This window comes from Diadema antillarum, unplaced genomic scaffold, assembly GCF_040938485.1.
Source record: "Diadema antillarum isolate AM-2024a unplaced genomic scaffold, OU_Dant_1.0 scf00000091, whole genome shotgun sequence".
NCBI lineage: Eukaryota > Metazoa > Echinodermata > Echinoidea > Diadematoida > Diadematidae > Diadema > Diadema antillarum.
Window position 1 is genome coordinate 2,610,312 of NW_027270980.1, and position 23,710 is coordinate 2,634,021.

The 23,710-nt window shown below is 40.1% G+C and overlaps 1 protein-coding gene across 1 annotated transcript; it reads left to right on the plus strand.

The window, feature by feature from the left end:
- The first annotated feature begins 287 nt into the window (after positions 1-287).
- On the plus strand, positions 288-18,180 carry LOC139718201 (serine/threonine-protein kinase PAK 4-like). Its single transcript, XM_071629681.1, is given in 10 exon segments — positions 288-509; positions 4,142-4,279; positions 5,209-5,889; positions 6,669-6,971; positions 9,191-9,559; positions 10,118-10,251; positions 12,298-12,427; positions 13,812-13,937; positions 15,594-15,728; positions 17,446-18,180. Coding segments are annotated over 10 exon segments (2,382 nt in total). The 5' UTR covers positions 288-299; the 3' UTR covers positions 17,602-18,180.
- The last annotated feature ends 5,530 nt before the right edge of the window (positions 18,181-23,710 follow it).

Genomic DNA, 23,710 nt, shown 5'->3' on the forward strand with positions numbered 1-23,710 from the left:
ATGCACACAATAATACACACATAAACACCGATACACAACCGCAAATATATCCTCAGTAAGATTTTGTATGCACGATGTTGGCATACCCCGTATTAATTGCATTGATGATCCTCTCTTTAATACAGAGGGGTAACTGCATGAAAAAAAAAAAAAAGAAGAAGAAGAAAAGATTGAGCATGTTTTATATCCACTGTATCAAAATTCCAAAGTCAGAAGTAGCAGATCTTTTCAGTCATCCTCATATTACATGTGCATGTCTGTGTTTCTATTGTTTGTTCTCTGTACAGAATCTTCTCAACATGGCATCACGGAAAAAGAACCACGGCCGGCTGCTGATATCCGACCCGTCCAACTTTGAGCACCGCGTCCACACCGGCTTTGACCGCAAGACGGGCAAGTATGTTGGTCTCCCGCCCCAGTGGGCCAGCATCATCGGGGGCGAGGAAAAGAGGCCCAAGCCCATTGTTGATCCATCCTGCATCACCCAGACAGAGGCGTTTGAGATGAAGGTACGTGACCGTGCAAGATAATTCGTCGGTGTGTTCTATTTTGTAATGCCAATACTAAAGTCGTTATACTGCCAAAGCTCGAGCAGAGATAGCAAATCGCTGTTGTTTGTTGTCTAAAGTTTTGACAAACTTTATATCATGGGTGGTGTGACATTGTATTTTGGAATAGATTGGTTGTGTTTTCCATGTGCCATACATGAGAGAGATATGATTACATTGGGGCAACATGCATTATTATTACTCATCAGACATCTAAACCTGGCTTTGGTCCTACAAAATTGTATTCCCCTCGTTTCTATGTGCCAGCAGGGGTATATTATGATATTTGCATGTTAAGAAAGATAGGAATATAGCATCCAGACACTTGAGCTCCCGCTAATGAAAATTTGTTGTTGATAAGCTTTTATGCTTTTACCAAGAGATGGCTACATGTAGTCCTGCATCCCGTAATACATTGTAGCAAGTGGATCTATTATCTTGTTTATTTCCCCCCTTTGAAATGCAGTTTAAGATGTAAATGCCACTATTGTCAAACTTGCTGTAATGTCTGATTTATTAATAATAATGATAAGGGTTGGTTACTTTCAGGGATTACAACATTTATTGCCCTCACCAGAATCATATTGCTTCAACTCGGGCAATACAATTTATTCTCATTCAGACAATAAATGTTACATTCTCTTCAAGGCCAGTCCATATTATATTATAGTATCTATGAATAGAAATGGTTCAGATTACATCATCCATTCTTAGATTTTTTTTGTCCCCGCCGAACGAGTTCGAGCAGGGGACTATGAAACGGGCTCCGTACGTGTGTGTGTCCGTGTGTCCGTCCGTCCGTCTGTCCGTCCGTCCGTCCGTGTGTCCGTGTGTCCGTGTGTCCGTGTGTGCGTCCGTGTGTGATCAAAATCTTCAATTTGCTACTTCTCTGTCATTTATGAGCCAATTTTGATTCTGTTTGCTTTATATGATAGCACTACATGGGAGCTTTGAAACTTCTACACAGAATTTCAGTCGTGACCTTTGACCTTGACCTTTGACCTATATTGTACATTTTGCTACAAAATGCTACTCCTTCGCCATTTCTAACCCGATTTCGATTCCGTTTGCTTTATGTGATGGCACTAGGTGAGGGCTTCAAAACTTCTACACAGAATTTTGACCTTTGACTTCTTTGACCTTTGACCTTGATTTTTTGACCTATATTGTACATTTTGCTACAAAATGCTACTCCTTCGCCATTTCTAACCCGATTTCGATTCCGTTTGCTTTATGTGATGGCACTAGGTGAGGGCTTCAAAACTTCTACACAGAATTTTGACCTTTGACTTCTTTGACCTTTGACCTTGATTTTTTACCTATATTGTACATTTTGCTACGAAATGCTACTCCTTCGCCATTTTTAACCCGATTTCGATTCCATTTGCTTTATATGATGGCACTAGTTGAGGGCTTCAAAACTTCTACACAGAATTTTGACCTTTGACTTCTTTGACCTTTGACCTTGATTTTTGACCTATATTGTGCATTTTGCTACAGAATGCTACTCCTGCGCCATTTCTAACCCGATTTCGATTCCGTTTGTTTTATGTGATAGCACTAGGTGAGGGCTTCAAAACTTCTACACAGAATTTTGACCTTTGTCTTCTTTGACCTTTGACCTTGATTTTTGACCTATATTGTACATTGGCTACAAAATGCTACTCCTTCGCCATTTCTAACCCAATTTCGATTCCATTTGCTTTATGTGATGGCACTAGGTGAGGGCTTCAAAACTTCTACACAGAATTTTGACCTTTGACTTCTTTGACCTTTGACCTTGATTTTTTACCTATATTGCACATTTTGTTACAAAATGCTACTTCCGGCGGGGACATATGTTACGCACCGCGTAATTTCTACTTTTCCTTGTTTTCATTGTGTGTGTGTGTGTGTGTGTGTGTTTATCTTGCCACATTTTGAAGAGTGTGTACTTCATGATTCACATTCCAATACTGCAAGGAATATCCCTGGTGTAGCAAAATATTGGACAGCTAAGCGTGACACTTGTTCTCCAGTTACCTGTTTTACGCACAAAAATGTTTTCATAACCAGACCCCTGTCGAATTGTCATGTTCTCGGAGATATAAGAAACCGTACGTCTCTTCATGATGGTTACTACCTCATCAGGTGTCTATACAGATGTGTATATTTTCATAAGCAGACTCCTGTGGAGTTGTTATGATAATAAACACTGCATTGATAGGCACTGTGTTATTTTTCGACGCTCACTGCCACTTTACATGTTAGTGTTTAGTGGCAGCAACCTATGCAGTGGCTCTATTATCCAGTGTTGGTGTCCATTGCAAAGAGGTGGCATGGTGGTAGCAATGAGATGGATGGTCATCCTGTATAATGTACTGTTAAAGTGGCAATTTTCGTGCAGTTCGCACAACCAGAAACTAGAGCGAAAATAAAAGCAAGCAAATATTTTTGCGTGCCATACAACATATGTTCCAGTACAATCTTGTTGTAGTTGATGTCTTGATTCCGCAAAATTAAAAACGCATGAAACTCATCTTACCCAGCCGAACGTGAAAAATTACTCACGCACAAATGTATCCACTTTTACAACACTCAGTAAAGTGAGACAGTGATATTGAAAGTCAATCAATGCTTGTTAACCTCAGCTTCACGGGGATCTGATCTATTGATCCAATAGTGCAATTACCTGGCTTTGCCTCATAGCTTCGTTAATATCTTTGTACATGGGTACGTAATTTAAAATGTGAGTAATGGGCGAACGGGAATAGAGAGCCACACTTGAGTGTATACAGTGTAAATTATACATCTCACTCTCCATTCGTGCTTGGGTACCAGCTACAGTCTGTCCTTGTGAAAGCAAGGCTTGGATTTTAAACAGAGTGCCATAAATCATCTCCTGCTGTGCTGAAAGTTGACTTTGATGGAGAATTTCATGAGGGATTTGTTTTTGTTTTGTTTTGCTTTGTTTTTTTCAACTACTGTGCTGGAGCACTCTGGGCACAGAATGCTGATTTGCCATCCATGATTGTGCGATGAGTACATACAGTGTATAAATTGGTTCAACTCTCCGTGGTTTGATGGTGATGCTAGTGAAATGATATAAAGGTTATATACAGGAGATATTATTCAAACCTCTTGTGCAGATAGTACAACCTTCCATTATGAGCTGCTTTTTTAATGTTATAGGTAATATGATCCATACATTTGTATGTCCCTGCAGCAATCGTACCTGTACTTGTTAGGATGCTAATAATGTAAACATTGTAAGTTGACTTTATTTGTCAAGCTTTATGGAGGTTTCACAGTTGATGGCATCCTACAATTAAGTAGCTAGGATTCCACTGTTCTATAGTTATCTACATGCTGCTCTTTGTTACAAAGTATATACACATATATACAATGTACACATCAGATGTATTCAACTGAAAAGAATTGATCTGTTTTAGCTTTATGATATTTGAAGACGTTCAATGAGTACTGTTATACATTGTGTTACAGTATGTGAATGTACACTATACATGAACATCTGAATGACTGTTTGGCATGAGATGTAAACTTCCAGAAAAATGCTTTGTCCTTGACAAGTACATCTCTGCATTTATGTCCAGGGTATCGTTCGGGGCACCAGCGGCTCCCAGCTGCCAGATCAAAATGGCGTAAAGCCACGCATCTCTGTGGCACGCTCCAACTCACTTCGCAAGAGCAGCCCACCGAGAACCCGGCGTAGAAACATGGAAGAGGAAGTGGTAAGACAGAAAGAAAGTGACAGAAAATGATGAGCTTTCATTTTTTTTTTTCATGGTGAAATTCCATCCTGAAAATAAGTTTGTGTGAATAGAAAAAAAAAGAATGAGAGGAACAGCATGGTAACAGCTTGAGCAATTTTTTAGTCAAAACTGAGGAAGTTGTGATTTGTGATCAATCAAATGCAAATTGGCAATTCAGGGATCTCACACATGAGCTCACCCCCCCCCCCCCCCCCCCTTTTGCTCTGTATTACAAAATATTACGGAAATTCAATCATGTTCTAATCAAGTATACTCCAATCATGCATGCACCCTTGATAATATAATCATTGTCAACCCTGTCATTTTAGACAACCTCAGTGTGCAAAATACTCCATCATCAAAAACAAAAAAATATGGAATTTTATGGAATTTTATGCACAGAGCAAATGGAAGGTTAGCTCACATGCTGCTGCACAAAATGTTGCTTTGATTAATCACAACATCAACAAAATTAATTACTTTTCTTCGTTTTGATCAGAATTTGCTGAAACTTTCAATATCCTCTTCCTCCTTTGTAATTTTTCTGCTTTTATTCACACAAACTAATTTTCAGGGGGGACTTTCAGTTTAACTGTAGTGCGTAATCATATCACCTGCCATTTCTGTATAACTGGAGAAGCTAACTTTTTCTTGAAGGAATTGGAATTGATAAGCTAGTAAAATTCAAAAATAGCAAAGAAACAAACTAATACTGTGCTTGTCACTGATACCAAGATACCAAAGTACCTACAGACATAGGTACTGTATTTATCTTGTTCACTTTGAATTGAAAATAACATGGATTTGCATGTGTGTGTGTGTGTGTGTGTGTGTGTGAGTTAAAGTACAGTGTCAAGCCAGTAATATATGATGCATATTTGTCTTCATTATGCCAAATTTGAAAACAGGGTCCTGATTCAAAAGGAGAAGACAGTACTCAGATACCAGCTCATCCCTATGATCAGAGTCCACACGGCAATCCACAGCAGATGATGATGACTCGCGAGATGCGAGAAAGGTTGAATTCCCGCGGCAGTGGAGGGAGTGGAGGCAGTGGGCCATCTCAGTCAGACCAGTACCCACCCAGGGAGGGCAGCTACAGGCCCAATGAGAACATGGGCACATATAATGGACGCTCTGAGAGGAACCCGCCGCCACTCAATGGGCCTGCAGACAGGCCCGGCCCCGGCCAGCAGAGGCCAGTGGACAGTCGGGGCAATTATGAGCCCATGGACAATTACCATAGAGACAACTATGAGAGAATGGATAGCTACAGCAGTGGGGACCCAAGAGCACTCAACGAGAGGCGGAATAAGGCGGCCAGTCTGGGACGGGGCGTGGATCCCAGGCGGGACCAGCCCCCGCCCAGGGACGCTTACCCCGGCCAAAGAGGCGATCCCAGAAATGATCCCAGAAACAACCAAAGACAGGACCCCAGACAGGATCCGAGGTATGATCCCCGATTTGACCCCAGGAATGGCCCTCGTGGCGGTGATCCCAGAATGGACCCCAGGAATGATCCGAGGCATCAGGATCCCAGATACCGTGATCCTCGCCAGCAAGATCCCAGGCAGATGGACCCAAGGTTGGTGTTGGATCCAAGAATCCCTTTCTGTTACTTGATGCGGCAGTGTTTTTTTAGTACATTAGTTCCAAGATACTTGCTGTTGTCATGCTCGCTCCGTCAACTGTCACAGGTGCTAGCTTAATCCTCATTCTAATCCATACCCACATACTGAACTGGAAACTATGTCACAGTCAAAACTGATGGCAATTCTACGTGATATGACATATCATTGAGCAAATGTGGTGAGAGGGAAAACAGATTTGCAACAATATTGTAAAATGCAATTGATTTGGTGTGGAAGCATGATGCAATATGTGAGTGAAGTGACTATGGTTTTGTGCAGAGACCTACACTGTACTTGCTAGTACCAAGATCAAGAGGATATAGTTGTATCAGAATGCTCAGTTGGAGAATTCACCAAATTTGACAGTTTGTAACAGAGCACTAAACTTTTGACACCCTACTGGGAGGTCTATCTTAGCAACTCTTATGTGCAGCATTTAGAACCTTTGCCTGTAGAACCAGATTCTTTGAATATTAATGTAAATATTGTACATAATCATTCTTAGATTTTGAATGAGACTAAAATTCTTTGTCTGGAGAGAGAGAGAGAGAGAGAAAAAAAAAAAGGATGGTGATATAACAGCCGTAGAAATCCAGAGAATACTTGAGAAGTGTTCTTCTATACCAAATGATATAGTACATGATAAATGAATAATTGGTATGTTTCATGTTGCAGTACAATAGAATGATAGTGCATTCTGCATTGTGTGTGGCTGAAAATTCATTCAAGACTTGTAGCAGTGATACGTTTAATACCCTTTGGATTCCAGGAGAATGGATACCCAGAGTCTTCCTCGTGGCATGCCAGGAGACCCTCGGAGTCACCCTCCCCAGGGTCAGGGACCCCCAGGTTACCCAGGTCCAAGGGGGCCTCAGGGTTACCCCGGTCCAAGAGGGCCTCAGGGTTACTCCGGTCCCAGGGGACCCCAAGGCGACCCACAGGGCCAGCAGAGGGACAGTACGAGCAGCGGAGGGTCAGGCTCGCGGATGTCGTCCAACTCACCCAGCCAGTCGTATCCACCCGGGGGCTTCCCTCCCAAGGTAGGATAAAAAAAATCTGCGTAGTAAAGCATCTTGAGTTTCACTGCCTGTGGGACTATTGATGATATGGAGAGTTTGATCCCGAAATGAGTTAACTCACTTCTTGTTCGTTTGAGATATTTGGGATTAAAGAGTTTAAAAGACAAAGAAAATTACAAGAAAATATGGGATATTTTGATCATGACTTCAAACATATTCCTTGTTATGTAATAAGTGAGGTATAACTGGAAAGATTTTATTTTGTTCAATTAATGGACCTACACATGTACTTTCAAATGTTTACAAATGGCGCAGTCCTACTGTGATTCCTGAAATTTGCAAAAATTAAACCCTCACGATGATAACAGCTAATATAGTAGTATACAAATGATGCACAGGATAGAGTGCGTTAGTGTAGGCGTATAGTGCACTCGAGGGTATTTACAATATTGTGAAACATGCACGCGGCGAAGCCGAGTGCATGTTGCACTACATTGTAAATACCCGAGAGTGAGCTATACGCCTCCACTAACGCCACGAAATAATCCTGTGCATCATTTGTTTTATAAAATGGGTCGAAAATTTGAAAACTAACAGCATTTTTCAGCGTTTTTCACGTACCTTTGTGGGTCAAGACGTCCGAAGATGTTCGTCCTGAACATTTACGCACGTCGCACTCGGAACTCCCGCACATATAAGTATGATGGGGGGTTGGGTTTCCGGACACTTAAGTTCCCGCATGAAAACTTACTTATTTTACATAGAATATGCACCCTTTACCTTAAAGACTTGATATAGACTCCTCATATAGGCCTACTAGACAACATACTCTGAAAACGGCGTGAGAATTAACCTGCTAAATCGTTGGATTTGCCCTTCAAAGTGACTCCATGTACGCATCCGGTCCCACAACGCTTGGTCTACTGTACACTGTACGTATGATACGTACGCCACACATGTTATGCACAAGGGAAGAAAGGCAGGCCGGCCGGCAGCCCGAACTAGAAGTTGTTTACAGGATTGACAGCGCGTATGCATGCAATTCAAAGGAGCCGCCGCGCGCACAGACGATCGGCAATAGGATTTAACACGCAGTGCAATGGGACTGAGTAACCAAAGCACATGTGACTCATTTCAGCGCTTCCTATTGGCTACATTCTTGAACCCATTTTATAATTTGAATTAACCCACCACAGTTGATGCAAGGTTCCGATGAAAATTATGCATGAATGAGACATTTTTTATTGCCTTTAGACTGTCAGAGGGAACTCACTACAGTTCTTTGAAAAAAGCAATAAAGTAAAAGATATTTTTTTAATATTTTTTGTGTGTTTTGGTTGCCTTGCTTAGTAGTGGTATACTTGAAACACACATTTTCCATGAAGAGTAGAGATACCATGTGTTTCCAAGGACAAGGATTATGAAAGTTTGAGTTAAATTTCAAATAGACTCAAAACACAATGGAATAGTTGTGTCCAGTTAGGTAATATTTCAGATTTTCCTACTGTACAGTTTGGATGACTGAAAACGGCTTAACCCTAACTAGGCCGGGGGGGCCTCCAAGGCCGCCCCCTCGACGTTTCGCGCGATGTATCGCTATCGCAAGAAGCTATCGCCGCGACGTTTCATGACTTTTTTCTTTCGAGTCTCCCGCATCTTTTGACAACAAATTTGCGATGCCCAGGCGCGCGGTTCCGAAGTTGCGCATAAATATGCATGTGCATGTCAGACCAAAAATTGCTCAAAAACGTGAATTTGTGTACAATTTCTATGCAAACTGTGTTTACAGGCAAATTTCATAAAAGCATGATTTATTTGGGGGTTTTATTGATTAAAATCAATTAATAACATATTTTCTTGTTCGGAACAATGTCGCGGACAAATTTCATCGAAAAAACAATGAAAAACATAAAGTCGAAAAAAACAGAAATACGTAAGAAATTCAAAAAACAATAAAATACTTAGGAAATTTTTTCTGATTGCACAATTTTTTTCTCTTACATTTGCTAAGGACACTAAAAAGAATATTTAAACAAAAAAACGTGCCTGTTTTGAGCTTTATTTAGTGATTTATACCAAATTGTCTGATTTCATGCATCATTATGCATAAATTAGCATAATTTAGTGTAAATGATAATTGTTGAAAAAATTAGGACCCCCCCCCCCCCCCCCCCCCCCCCCCCCCCCCCCCCCCCGTGTATGACATGCTAACACCATGTTGCTAAATGTTGCTCCTGCAGCACCATCCTGATGCACAGGGGAGATACCAGCCACCACCAAACAGGCAGCAGCACCCTAGCCACGGCCCACCTCCCCCTCCGGGCCAGCAGTATCCTCCGCCACATTCCAACCCCCGCATGAGTCCCTCGCCTAGCAACCCCACCCCGAATCCCGGCGAGCAGCGGGTGTCCCACGAGCAGTTCCGGAACGCCCTGCAGATGGTGGTCACCCAGGGCGACCCAACAACTAGGCTAGAGAACTTCATCAAGATTGGGGAGGGGTCCACGGGCATCGTGTGCATTGCAACAGAGCAGCACAGCGGACGACAGGTGGCGGTCAAGAAGATGGACCTCCGGAAACAGCAGAGGAGAGAACTGTTATTCAATGAGGTTTGTTTCAGACACAGACATGCATTGTTACAGTATATCCTGTTCAGACACACATGCATGTTTGTACTCCTGGACGTTGTCCTACGTCACTCACCCTCAGATATACCTGGTAGATGGGACTAAGGATTTTTAGTTGTAACCAAGCATCAGGTTGGTGCAATCATGGGAGTGTCACCCCTTTGTAGATTTTTATGTGTATTTCATGTGAAAGCGTGATTTTTTTATAACTTCTCTCTGGTCTTTTTTGAAATATTCACTGTTGTGGCATACAAAGAAAATTTCAGTGAGACAGCGGCATGCTCACGAGGCAGTATTCAGGGCTATGATAGAAACAACAAAAGATTCCCAGTAGATATTGGGATAAGGTCCAAACCAAGGAGTATAATCGGGCAAATTATTTTCAGTCAGCAACCAAAGCAAAGCTGGTTTATGCAATTTATCGAAGTGTAATCAAACTAGTTGCTACATTCAGTCCTAACGTGAGCAAACAAAAATCATTTAAACATTTGATTCACCACAAGAGTGTGCTGTAAGGTATCACTTAATCATCCAATCCAGGTGGTCATCATGCGGGACTACAAACATCCCAACATCGTGGAGATGTACGACAGCTTCCTGGTGGGAGACGAGCTCTGGGTGGTGATGGAGTTCCTGGAAGGGGGCGCTCTGACGGACATAGTGACACACACAGGGTGAGCAACAACGCACTTTTCATGACAGTCAAATTCAAGATAAAGTAATAGCTCATATCATGCAAAATCAATTCCTGATTAGCAACCCAAGAGCTGAAATTGTCATGTTTTCAGCATGAGAATGAATGAAGATTGAATGTTGATTAAAGATGACATATGAAATTTGAATTATGAAAAACATAACAAAATAGTCAGATATTAAATGCAAGCTACAATTGAGAATATTAAAGTTGGACTGATAATTGAACTGAAATGGAGACCGAAAATACTGAAATTCTATATGATTTTAAAGAGAAATATAGTGAAGTTTACTGGGAATTGATTAGATTAGTGAAATGTGGTCATGCACTTTCTCTGATTTGGACTGTGTTGCATTTGAACTGTGTCAAATTTAATACATGCTGTAGAGAAATGGAAACTTAGTTCTTTTTCCGTATTACCAGTAGATGGAAATGAATGGGCTCTTGCTAAAGTCTCAATTAACCTTGACAATGCCACTGAGAACTACACTGCACATGATGACAAGTCAGTGTAGTGTGGACTGACAGTTGTGAGATAGTTTAAATAAGGAGAAGACTGCCATCCGAGCTAATGCATCCTGTTATCAGCTGTTTTGGCTTAGGTGCCATCGGTACCATCAGTCATCGGATTACAGTTATGTTTTGGATTGTCCAGCTCTGATTTCTCAAAACACTTTATGTGCTGTCGATAAACTCATACCACTTACAAATCATGCTCTATTCCTGTGGGAGTTTGGGAATGTGAGAGATTTGCTTGCTTTTCGGTTTTGTTGTTTTAGCTTAAGGGGATTGTAAAGTTTTGGTTGAGATGAGGTTTCAGGTTACCAACTTTTTCGTGAGATAATTAGAAACTTCTTATGAAATATTAAAGAGCATACAGTTCTAAGAGGAATTCAAATTTTCTTGAAGAAAATTGGTTTTGAAATGACCAAGATATCCAAAAACAAAGAGGTCCTAATAAAGGGTGGGACCCACCTTTTATTAGGATCACTTTGTTTTTAGATGTATCTCAGAACCAATTTTCATCGAGTAAACTTTGAATTTCTCTTAGAATTTATGTATTTTGATATTTCATAAGTGGTTTCTAATCTATCTCCAAAAAAAAAAAGTTAAAATCTGAATCCCCCATCTCAACCAAAACCATATCATCCCTTTAACAAGTTATAACATACCAAGTGTCACTCAACCATAAGAAGTAATGGAGGAATGATGATCATGGGACAGGTGTTCTAATTTGATAAGAAGATAAATATCACAGGCACGGGAGAGACACTGAATGGTATGTGCGTGGCATGTGATTTACACGCTGCACTTCATTAAAGGTACGGTCACTCTCACTGGAGCTGCTCAAACCATTGAAGCTTACCCATAGCTGCCTATGATTTTTCAAGGGTTTCCATTTATCACGACTTGTTGTTCATGGTTGAAGTAATTGTAGATTATCAATCATTTATCATTCATCATACAGCTGTACATGTGCAAGAGGCAAGGACTGGTTCCATTTGTGTGTTGCATGCATTCACTTCTATGATTGCTGCCATAAGCATATTAGATAGATGGACCACAGCATGCAAGAAATTAATCTCCTCCTACTATTTTTCATGTTGATAGTAAGATATTTTCCCAGCTGTCATTAGGAGGTGCCTTGTTATAGAAAGGGGAAAGTAGAGTTGTTTGCAAGGACCATCTCATATCAGACTGTGCCTACGAGGATTTGAAGAGTTTTATTGCAAAATGGGCAAAGGGTCATTTTTGAAAATTTTAAAGTAAGTTCGTCATCAGATAGAGCAAAATAAAACCTTTCAGGTGATACCTCACTTGCAAAACAGCGAGAAATAATCTTAAAGCTACAATAGAAAATATCCCATATTTTCTTATTATTTTCATTTCTTTTAGCAGCTTTATTTGCAAATATCTCAACCTAGCAAGAATGGAGTTAACTCGTTTTGCATTCAAACTCTTCATTTGTAGCAATGCTATTATGTGATGGGCTGACATGCATCCCTTTTCTCTTCCCCCCAAACAGACGCATGGCAGAGGAGCAAGTGGCCTATGTGTGTCAAGCCATCCTGAAGGCTCTGGCCTTCCTCCACTCGCAGGGTGTCATCCACCGCGACATCAAGAGCGACAGTATCCTCCTCACACATGATGGCAAGGTCGGCATGACGTCATTGTTTGTGTTGCCATGACAGTTTGCTTTGCTAGCATTCTTTGTATCATTATCATTTGATATCCTTTGTGCCATCATTTTGCTCCGTCCTGTTGTTATACCCCCGCCAAACGAAGTTTGAAGGGGGTATATAGGAATCAGCGGACGGTCGGGCGGTCGGGCGGTCGGTCGGGCGGTCGGGCGGTCGGTCCGTTGCAAATCTTGCGTCGCGAACTACTTCCTCAGTTTTCAACCGATTCCCATAAAACTTGGCACAGATGTGTGCCTTGGGTTGTAGATGTGCAAGATGTATTTTTTGACAGTACCCAAAAGTACGTTGCCATGGTAACGGCATATTATGGGCAAAAATGGGTACAAATCTTGCGTCGCGAACTCCTCCCACAGTTTTTGATCAATTTTTATGAAATTAGGTACAGATGTTCATCTGAATATGTTAATGTGCAAGACACATATTTCCGCAGTGGCAAAAAGTGCGTTGCCATGGTAACGGCATGTTATTGGTAAAATATAGGGCAAAATGCTTCATGGCAAAACTGCTTCATCAGTGTTCTTCCAATTCTCATGGAATTCATATTGAATGTTTGTCTTAGGATATAGGTCAGCATGACACATTTCTTGACAGTGACAAAAAGTATGTTGCCATGGTAACAGCTCACATATTATGAGCCAAAATGATGGAAAATTTTGTGTTGCAAACTACTTCCTCAGTTTTTGCCCAATTTCCATGAAACTTGGTACAGATGTGTGCCTTTGGTTGTAGATGTGCAAGACGCATTTTTCGACAGTACCCTAAAGTACGTTGCCATGGTAACGGCATATTAATGGCAGAAGATCAAGGAAAGATCTTGCGGATTTAACTACTTCCTCAGTTTCTTGACCAAAGCTTATGAAATGTTGTTTGGCGGGGGTATAACCAGTCGCTGTAGCGACATTTCTAGTTATTGATATCATCTCATGACTGACAATTTCTACCAAGTCTAGGAGATGTATTGCTAATTCTCATTTATTTGTTTATGCATTAGTGTTTGTATTTATTAAATTATTTGTGAATAATTCAAGTGGTAAGACTGTCTGCTGCAGTAGTGATGATGTTGCTATTTAAGACAATGAATTGTGTAGAAGATATTTCTGGAAGTGGAAAATTTTTCAAAGTTTGTTGTATCTTTTTCTTCAGCGGTTGCAGCCTTACAAGAAAAAAACATACAACGTGTAAATATAATCTAATATAAATCAGATTTTGCATAACACTCACCTTAGCTTTTAAAGTTGCAGGATGCTAATACTCTATGGCAAGACTGCCATCCCTTACCTCCAAAGTATTGATGGACACATGCAAAAGTTGATCTACCTTTGGCCAATTTTCATTCCAGGTGAAGCTGTCAGATTTTGGCTTCTGCGCCCAGATTTCGTCAGACACCCCAAAGAGGAAGTCTCTTGTCGGAACACCATACTGGATGGCACCTGAGGTTATTTCCCGGCTACCCTACGGCACAGAGGTAGGATTTACTTTCACCTCTAGCCATGAATATCCATGTTCATTGTTTGACAAATTTGTCATTGTGGATTATTTAATAAAATGTCAATGCCACATCTCTCTAATGGAACTCTTGTTTTGTGCTAACAAATCCTACTGACCTGCCATTGATGTCTGTTTAATTTATTAATTGGCTACTGCTTCTACTACAAGTATTTGATGGACGCATCCAAGATCAAGTACAAAATACCTTGCAATTTTAATGTCAGCTATTTCATGCCCAATATCTCGTACGATGTAGTCAACATTGTTCATAGACCTCCTCTCTCTCTTTATGGGCAGGGTAGTCTCAAGAAAATTACTTCAGATGTTATTTGTCCCTTGGCACACAAACAGTGACCGGCAAATTGTGTTTTATGGCGACCTAGAATAGAACAAATGGATGGAATATCTCCATAGATCTCCTCTTTTGTTTTGTGCTCTCTCCAACTTGTATTCTGCTTTTTCATAATGTAAGATTTCAGAGTCGAAAGGGGCCTGAGCTTTCTATCCTTGCACTACCTTCATTAGAGGCAAAATGAAAAAGGAGTAGAGAAAGCCAACTGTTGCTATTTCACTCTATTCCTATTCCTTATCATTCTGTTGTTCCTTATCTTGTTTGGTGTTGCCTCCCTATTCATCTTCATCCTTGACAGGTTGCCCCCTATTATCCTTGGGATCATCACTGGTCCTCCTCTACCTTTTGTCTGTCAACCCCCTTTCTCTAATCCCCTTCCCTTACCTGATGGGCTCCCTGCCTTTGACTTCTAGCCCATTCCTTTTGTTTTCTTTGTTCTGTGTCCCTAGCCTTCCACTGACTTGTTGTATGTCGTCTTTATGTGTGATTGCTTTCCCTACTTGATTGTCATTGATTAAGATTTTGCTAGGATCAAAAGCTCAGGCTCCTTTTGGCTCCATTTTACTCCATTGGCTTGCCACTATTGGATAAGCAGCTTTCAGCAGCTTTCAGCAGCTTTCAGCAGCTTTTTTTTTTTTTTTTTTTTTTTTTCGCTACACTATAAGATTTCCTAAGTTTTCATTGGTAGTTCCCCACTTAATTGAGGTAGTATTACATTTGACAACTTTACCCACAATTCATACTAGGTCACACTGCCCTAGAGAAATGAAAAAAAAAAGGGTTAGAAAAAAATGGCTGTGTATTTTTCCCCTTATATTGGCACACTTCTGAGTGTTGTTGAAAAAAACAACAACTGTGAAATAGGAACAAGTGTCTCTCACATATTGACCACTCCTGTGGACAAAATGCTAGCATGTAAGAAGAATTGCAATGTGCCATGTATAGGAGCTGCCAACTAGTATGTTTGAATGATATGTAGTGTGATTTGTCATCATCAAATATTGGAAAACATGATTTTCATTCTAAGAAATATGTCTGGTTTAGCATGCCCAATATGTGCAATATTCTCAGTGTTCAAGCAGAGTAGGATTTATACAGTCTTCAAATTGCCATTTTACTGCGCGTTCAGTATTTGTGTTGATCTGCAGAGGTTGGCATTGCTGCATTCGTCCCTGTATAGCCTTCCCTACGGGCATCGTAGCAGATGACTCATTCCATTCATAATTGGTTCTAAAAGTGCCGTTGCCTAACCTATCCAGTGACTCCATGTTTGATTCCCAGGTTGACATCTGGTCTCTTGGCATCATGGTGATGGAGATGGTTGATGGAGAACCCCCGTTCTTCAACGAGCCGCCCCTCCAGGCCATGAGACGCATCCGTGATATGCCCCCACCCAAGCTGAAGAGCACCCACAAGGTATTAAAGCAACCCAATCAGTCTCCTTCCTTTCCTTTTCATAGATGTTAGAGAGTGATGGTTGTTATAAATCCCCAAACTGTCCCAGGTGTCAGCTGCCAAGACTAGCTGATTGTGAAGGAGGCTCTCTGAAAACTGTATTTTTCTCTCTTAACAGAATACAAAAGCCTCCTTGGTATAGATTTTACTTTGGCCTCTTGAGTTGCTTGTAGAATACACAAGCATCTTCTTGATTGCTCATTGGAATCTCCTTGATTTTGATTTGAAAGGGTTTGTAGCCCTGTCGATGCCGGATGATGAGAGGATAACTTTTCTCAATCCCACATGTGACCTCTTTGTCCCTCATTCCCTTCCTAAATGCCCCATCCCCCAAAACTGTGATGATAGCTTCCAGATGGAAGGGCTAAACTCTGCAGTGTTTTGACTTGAATTGCCTTCTTGAAGTATGTGAAAAAGTCTGTGATTAACTCTTGCCTCATCTTTTTTTTCTTTTCATTTTTATGCCTCCGCCACGAAGTGGTGCCGGAGGCATTATGTTTTCGGGTTGTCCGTCCGTCCGTCCGTCCGTCCTTCCGTCCGTCCGTCCGTCCGTCCGTCCGTAATGAATTTTGTGGACAGGGTAACTATAAAAACCTATTGAGGTATCCTAATGAAACTTGGCATGTATGTGTATTAGGGGGTGAAGTTGTGCCTATCAACTTTTTGGTGCACATGCTCAAGGTCAAAGGTCAAAAGGTCAAGGTCAAATACATAAAATTTCACTATTTCCACCATATCTATGCAATGCCTGAAGATATTTTCTTGAAACTTAGTGTATACATGTATTACGCAATTAAGATTCTCTGGTGAAAGTTTGGGTCATGAGGTCAAAGGTCAAAGGTCAAAAGGTCAAGTAAAAATATTAAAATTTCACCTTTTTTCTCTGTACCTTGGAAATTGTTTAAGGTATCTTCATGGAACATAGTATATATACATGTACTGACTGGCAGTGATTATCTAGAACATTTAGGGTTCATGGGGTCAAAGGTCAGGGGTCAAAGGTCAAGGGAAACACTTCAAAATTTTACTATTTCCGTCATGTTTATGCAATGCTGGCAGGATTATTATATTTTTTACACTTGGTGTATGCATGCATAACCTAATAGAGATTCTTTGGAAAGTTTTTTTTTTCTTTTGTTTTTGCCTCAATAGGTCAAAAGGTCAAAGATCAAGTGAAAGTGCTGAACTAAGCTTTTCCTCCATATCTCGGAATTGGCTCAAGTTATCTTGAAACATACTACATATTTATGCATGTTCTGCGTGACAGTGATTATTTTATGAATTTTAGGGTCAAAGGCCAGATGAAAATGGTAACAATTTACTATTCAATACAGAAATTGCACTTTTTCTCTGTACCTTGAAAATAACTCAGATGCATAAACATATGAATGGGTCAAAGTCAAGTCAAAGTCCTTAACTCCCAAATACATGCTCTCCTACAGTTGTATTCATCCAATTAAAGCTAGGTCAAGGAAGGTGAACATTTAACACATTTGTGACAAACTTGTCGTTTTAATATTTTGCCACTTTTGTGAAAATGTAATCACACATTGTCCACATGTACTATCTGTACCTATTAGGAGAATCATGCATTATGGCGGAGGCATACCAGTCGCCTTAGCGACATTTCTAGTTTATTATTATTATTATTAATTTTTTTTTTTTGGTGTGTGTGCAGGTTTCACCCCGCCTTCAAGGTTTCCTGGATCGGCTGCTGGTGCGGGATCCCTCGCAGAGGGCGTCTGCCTTTGAGCTTCTGGAGCACCCGTTCCTGAGGCAGTGCGGCCCTAACTCCTCCCTTCTGCCTACCATGATGCAGCTTCGGCAAAAATAGACAAGTCCCATGCCAGCTATTCAAGGATATTTTGCAACAAGATGACAAGACCACAAATGTAAGAGGTTGTGCCTGGATATACCTCTTGCTCAGTTGGACAGGCTCCCTGATTAGGTGTTTAAAGGCATATGCTCTGACAAAATGCACACGTATGAGAGTTTTCTGTCTTCGTTGTGACCGCTTGGTTTTGGACATTGATAGGTGTGAGCTGGTGAATCTATCTCACTGACTTTGAGGTGAAGTTTATTGAATGACAGGGAGCACTGATGATCCTAGCAACTATCGATATCTCGGCCTGTGTTCTTGCAGTGTTCATTTGACTTCCTTCTGTTAAAAAGGAATGCCAGTCGATGCTCGAATGTGAACACCTGGTAAATGCCGAGACTTGTGCTATTATATCATGCGGCACGAAATCTTTTCTCTTCGTGAATGGTCTTGGAGAATCAGGCTTGACTGTCCAACATACCGTGAAAAACTGAAGTGTTGAATGTTTAAACTTGGGATGTCGGAGGCTAGCAAGCTTGTTTCTGATGATGATTGTCACAGAATATGTGAAGTGATTACCACCAAGTGCACACATCTGCTCATCATCTTGTCCTGCTGCTGCCTTGGTTTTTACTGATTTTTTTTTGTTTTTTTTTGTTTTTACTTATATTCTTTTACACTTTTGTAATGGAGCTGTGAGCACCAGTGCATCTGTGGTGCCATTATGCAATGATAGTGTTTTGTTTGCAGGTGTCTTTATACAACATGGCTTTGCCAAGTTTGCCAGAGATTATCAAGAGCAAACTGGGTGTGTGTATCCAGTAGGACAAGATTTGCATGTTCTTCCCCTCAGCTGTAAGAAATCATGGATTTGTGTACTACCACATTTCAAATTGTCAGTGAACCATTAGTACTTCAAGCTTTAACTACATTACTATGTCTCATTGCGCATGGAGTAGACTGATTAGATTCACGTTACGTCTTACCCTGCCTCTGCCTTGGTGTTTTGTGTCAGAGTCCAAGAAGTACTTCCTGCCAAGCAGTCACAGCCTGATCTAATCTGTACAGTGTAGGCACCCTTTCACATGGAACACTTTGTCTGTGACCAACAGAATTAGGAGCAACAGAAAATTGATCCAGTAGGTTTGGATTCAGACAAGAACTGATTAGCCTTGTCCTCCCCGACTCTTTACTCTTTGCGACATACTTTATCATACTGTAGACAGTGGGCAACCAGGGTATGAATTTTACAAATGAATATATGCATCAGCGACTTTTCGTGGCCTGGTTCTTGTACTTTTCCTCCTCTTTATTTCTTTCTAAGGAGGGACTTCATCTCTGGTGTACCCCTCTGCTGTCCTGCATCTCCCACCCTCTTTATTTTCTAAACAGACGAAACGTCAGTATCTAACAAGAGTCATCACCCCTGATGTCTAATGATGCAGCTGGGCAGAAAATTTGCTACTAAGTACTCGGTACTAATAACACTGGTCTAGTTTTCAGTGAAAATTTTTTGCTTGTTCTTATATGGAATAGAGTAATTCTAAGGAACATTCTTGTCATGGTACTAATGGACAACCCTTACTCTTAATCCAAGGAGATGTGCATGTTCCATCTTGATTTTTTTTTTTATTTGCTGGAATTTTTTTTTTCTTAATCTTGAGACAGTATTTGTAAAAGTCTCACAAATGATGTGCATGCGTAGGGGTCACCTCAGTCCTCATGCGATGCATGCTATGATGCCAAAGAGAAATATCTTAGAGGGCTTTATTATTAGAGGCTGACCCAACTCCAATTTACATTAGTTGGACTGAGGGTATGCTTATTACTTCATTGATTCACAGTCTTTGATGAGTACTGTATATTCCAGTATCCCTTTTGCACAATAATAATTACTGGTAGTAAGGTAAAGAAATGCTTCTTGTGCATAAACCTTGCATTAGACATTCTTAGAACTGGATAGGCATAAAAGCATTTTGCTCATTCACCAAGTGAAATAAGGAATGCAAAACTGATGGCAAAACACAAAGCCGTCGTTTTAGGGGTCTCGAAGATAGTCTTTGTCCCATCCTCCGGTTTGCTTTTATCTATTTTGGTAATTTTAAAGGAAGTTACTTTGACTGAAGCCCTGTAAATGTTTGTATGAGATGCATTCTTTTTTTTCTTTTTTTTTTGGGGGGGGGGGGGGGTTGGTTTAGAACATGTTCTGAATGTACATAATTGTACATGGAATCAAATGGGCTGGTTTTCTGTGATGTCTGCAAGAAGATAGGAGGGAAATCTTCAATCCAGTGAAACAGGTCTAGCCTCTCTGATTTCCTTTACTATGTATTTCAACTCATACTTGTAAATAATTCTGATGTATTCGAAATGTGTATGTGTGTGTGATGAAAAACTGTAGCATACTTTCATTTTAAAGTGTTAGCTTGCCAGTTTGTTACTCTGTATTCCATTCACCAACCGTGATTCAATTCCGTCATGAAAATCCTGAGAGAAGAGTTGAGTGATGTATTCTATCCTTCATAGGTGTATTTGCTAGGTCTCTTTAGTTGCACAATTCAAGTCGTCATATCTGTCATCTTCATGTTGGCTTTGAGTTATGTACAAACTGCATATAGCTATAACTGTTCAAATGCCATTTTCAAGCTACACCACGATACTTGTGAGACCGCTATATTCATATGATTGTTAAGCAAACAGGGATGCAATTATTTACTGCCACAACACAAGGAAGTATAAGAGACGTCCAGTCAGTTCGAAATATGGAAAAAGTGTACAAGTAGCCGAAACAAAAAAAAAAACAAAAACAACAACAAACAAACAAACTTATCCATTTTAAGGAAGTCATATTCATGTGTGGCTTTGGACTTTTTAATTTTGGAAGTGAAACTACACCCAATTGCTTTCCCTTTTGATGCCTGAATGTAAACTGGCCTCAGAAATTTACGCAAATAGATGTGTGTGGTATTGTGAAATGGCAAAATGTGTGTTGGTCTAAAGGGTGCAGATGCATTCATCCATGAGAAGTTCCTTCTGTTTACTCATGGGTAGTTTGTGTCCCCTGGCAGTCCACTGCTGCTGTGTTTCTGGCTTTGACCAATTCTAGACCGTGGTTAGGTTATGCGAGCGTGCCACTAATGCGGTGTCATAGTAATGTGCCATCAAGGTCTACTGTGCACACATCAGGTTTTAAGGACAATACACGCCGAGAAAGTTCCTCCCCCCCCCCCCCCACATGTTTGTTCAGCACATTCTATGTACTTCAACCTAACCTGTGCTTTTGATCTGCTGATTATAGACTTTTGACAAGACAACTGTTTCCATAACAATGAATTATGCTTTTTCACAAACCCAATAATGCAAGGGAGCTCACAAGCATATGCTCCTGAAGTTGGAACACACAAATTGTCTAATATTAGAACAAAAGGAAAACAAATAGAACAATGTGCTTGCTGTTTTTGTGTATGTTGCACAAGTGAAACTTTGTCATAAGTGATGAAGTTCTACTTGTAGTTTTGGTAGCAAAATGGTCCTGTTATTTTTGAGGACTCTGGTATTACAGATGAATGACAAATTCTACATAACATTGCCTCCAAATGAAAGTAATATTGAAGTAAGCCAATGTTTCTGTAAAGTGAGCTGCTATCTCTTTCTGAAACAGTTAAGATGGTCTTTTTGTTTTGTCATGTGTTTCAAGTTTAACTTGACTGCTTGTCTTGTAGGATGACAGCTGAACTACATTCACAGGATGCTTTAGGTACCTGATGGTTAATGCTAGGGTATGAACAGTGGCTGCATTTCACAAATTGTTGTTAGGCTTTTGAATGCCACTGCCATGGTGGTGTCATATAAGGAAGAATCCACTTATGTATTTTTATTTTCTCTTTGTAATCCAACATTGTTTTAACAGATAATTGAATACAAAAGCAGGAAAAAACAACAAAACAAAACAAAGCAGTGCCTTCTAACCAGTCTTCCTGAACAGCCATTAAAAGAAAGAAAGAAAGAAAGAAAGAAAAAAAGATCAGTGATGATGTTGCTCAAAGTACCGTTTTGTCAAGTGGGAAGGTCGCGTGTAAAGTTATTCACTGCACAGTATGATCAATATGGTAAATATGTACTGAAAAGTATGTACTCTTTATTAATAGAAAATTCACTTTTTTAATGTGTTTTTTATTTGGTCTCTCATCTGTGTACATAATGTTTCTGTAGCATTTATTTAATCTTGGATCTTATTTATTCTGTATACTTTGTAGCTGGAAAACTGGAAAGTATATTGTAGATTTTCTAAAAAGCAAGTTAATGTTTTGCTGTACAGTACAGAGTTTGAAATGGCATTAAGCACATTTTTTTTTTTAAATTGTATTATGTACATAGGGTGAACTAATGCGTATTGTATGTGTTTTGACAAGTTAATTCAATCCTGCAGTATGTTTCTTCATGACATGACAGTAATGAGATTGAATCATTATGGGATACAAGCATAATTTGTTTTTCTGTGTCAGAGGATGCAAAACAGATGTCATTTTTACCATGTAATGATAAGTTTATTTTTGTCTGGGTGTTTTTGCTTTGTTTCCTTTTCTTTTAGGGAGGGGGTATGGTGGAAAATCAGTAACATTCCTGTCTTTTCTTTACCATGTTTAAAATGGAACGTGTTGGCTAAGCTCAGTGGATGACAGCTGTCTTCGTGTGGCTGTAATAAGCAACATGGTCATTTTCAATAATAAAAGATGCAGACGAGGATATGTGTACTTGAAATGGACTAGAAAGTTTGGATGGTGCTTTCTGAAGATTATTATTTTCATCTACGTTACCGTTACTGCTTTGTACAGAATAAGGTAGAGTTTATGAATGAATGCCGCAGTTATAATGACAGACGACTACCTTGGTCATGTGGTCATCAGGTCAAGGGTGTCCACACTTTCCAAGCCATGAACTATGCACTTGTATTTCAAAATGTCAGTTTTCAGAGTACTGCTGTGAACCTGCTCCCTTCAGGGGCATCCTGTGAGCATCCAGGTGTGGTTAGTCATAGGTCCATAATGACTAACTGGAATATGTCAGCATTCAGGTGTGGTTAGTCGTAGGTCCATAATGACTAATTGAAATGTGTCAGCATCCAGGTGTGGTTAGTCATAGGTCCATAATGACTAATTGAAATGTGTCACCATTCAGGTGCGTTTTAGTAGTCGTTGGTCCGTAACGACTAGAAATTGAAATTGCGTCGTGTCCAATGTGAATGCGTGTAATGTGTACAAATCATTCGTATCCATCCATATGTGCTGCCTACATGTATTCTCAGTCGCCGTGTATTCCGTGTGCTTGCGTACATGTACATGTATTCTGATAGGTCACCTCTATGTACTTACCCATCTGAATTTGTCTGTTTTCCTCTTCTCCCCGTATCAACAATGAATTAATCATGCTAGTATTCATGCCAATCTATTTGTATTCATTTTTTTCTGAAGTGTATTGATGTGAATATCATGTGAGTGAATATGTATTCAGTACCTGTGATTTCATCTTAATTTCAACCAGTTAAGAATATGTAATATATGATTATATACAGTATATTCTTTTTTCCTGCCGTGTCACAATTCATTCCTGCTTCCCGATACTAGCATGCATTCCTAGGCACAAATTGTCAAAGATGAATCACTGTCCATTAACATAGCTGGAGATTGGAACTCTGCTTCACATAGATGCTCATGTTCTCAAACCTTTTTCAAAGCTGTGCTTACTGGCTTACTGATGAGATTTGGTGGATGGTGTAATAAAAGGAGCAGCATATTTCCAATGAAGCTTGTGTGACTAACAGAGGGCAGTCAATGAATTTTATAGCAAATCACTGTAATCATGAACCACAAACTGCTCTGGGTATATACACTGTGGTACAGTGTATTGCTGGTAAATCAAAGCACACCCAGAATCCTTACCTTGTGAAATAACTTGGATTTGCAAAGCTAAGTGGGTGTTGACCAAATGGTAACTTCCTTTTCACAAGGCAGCAAAAGGTAGGCAAATAGAAACAACAGCAAATGAATAGGACCTGCTGCAGGGTTATGATGTACTACTTATAAAAGGAAATTTCGAATCAGATAGTATTTTAGAAAATGATGAA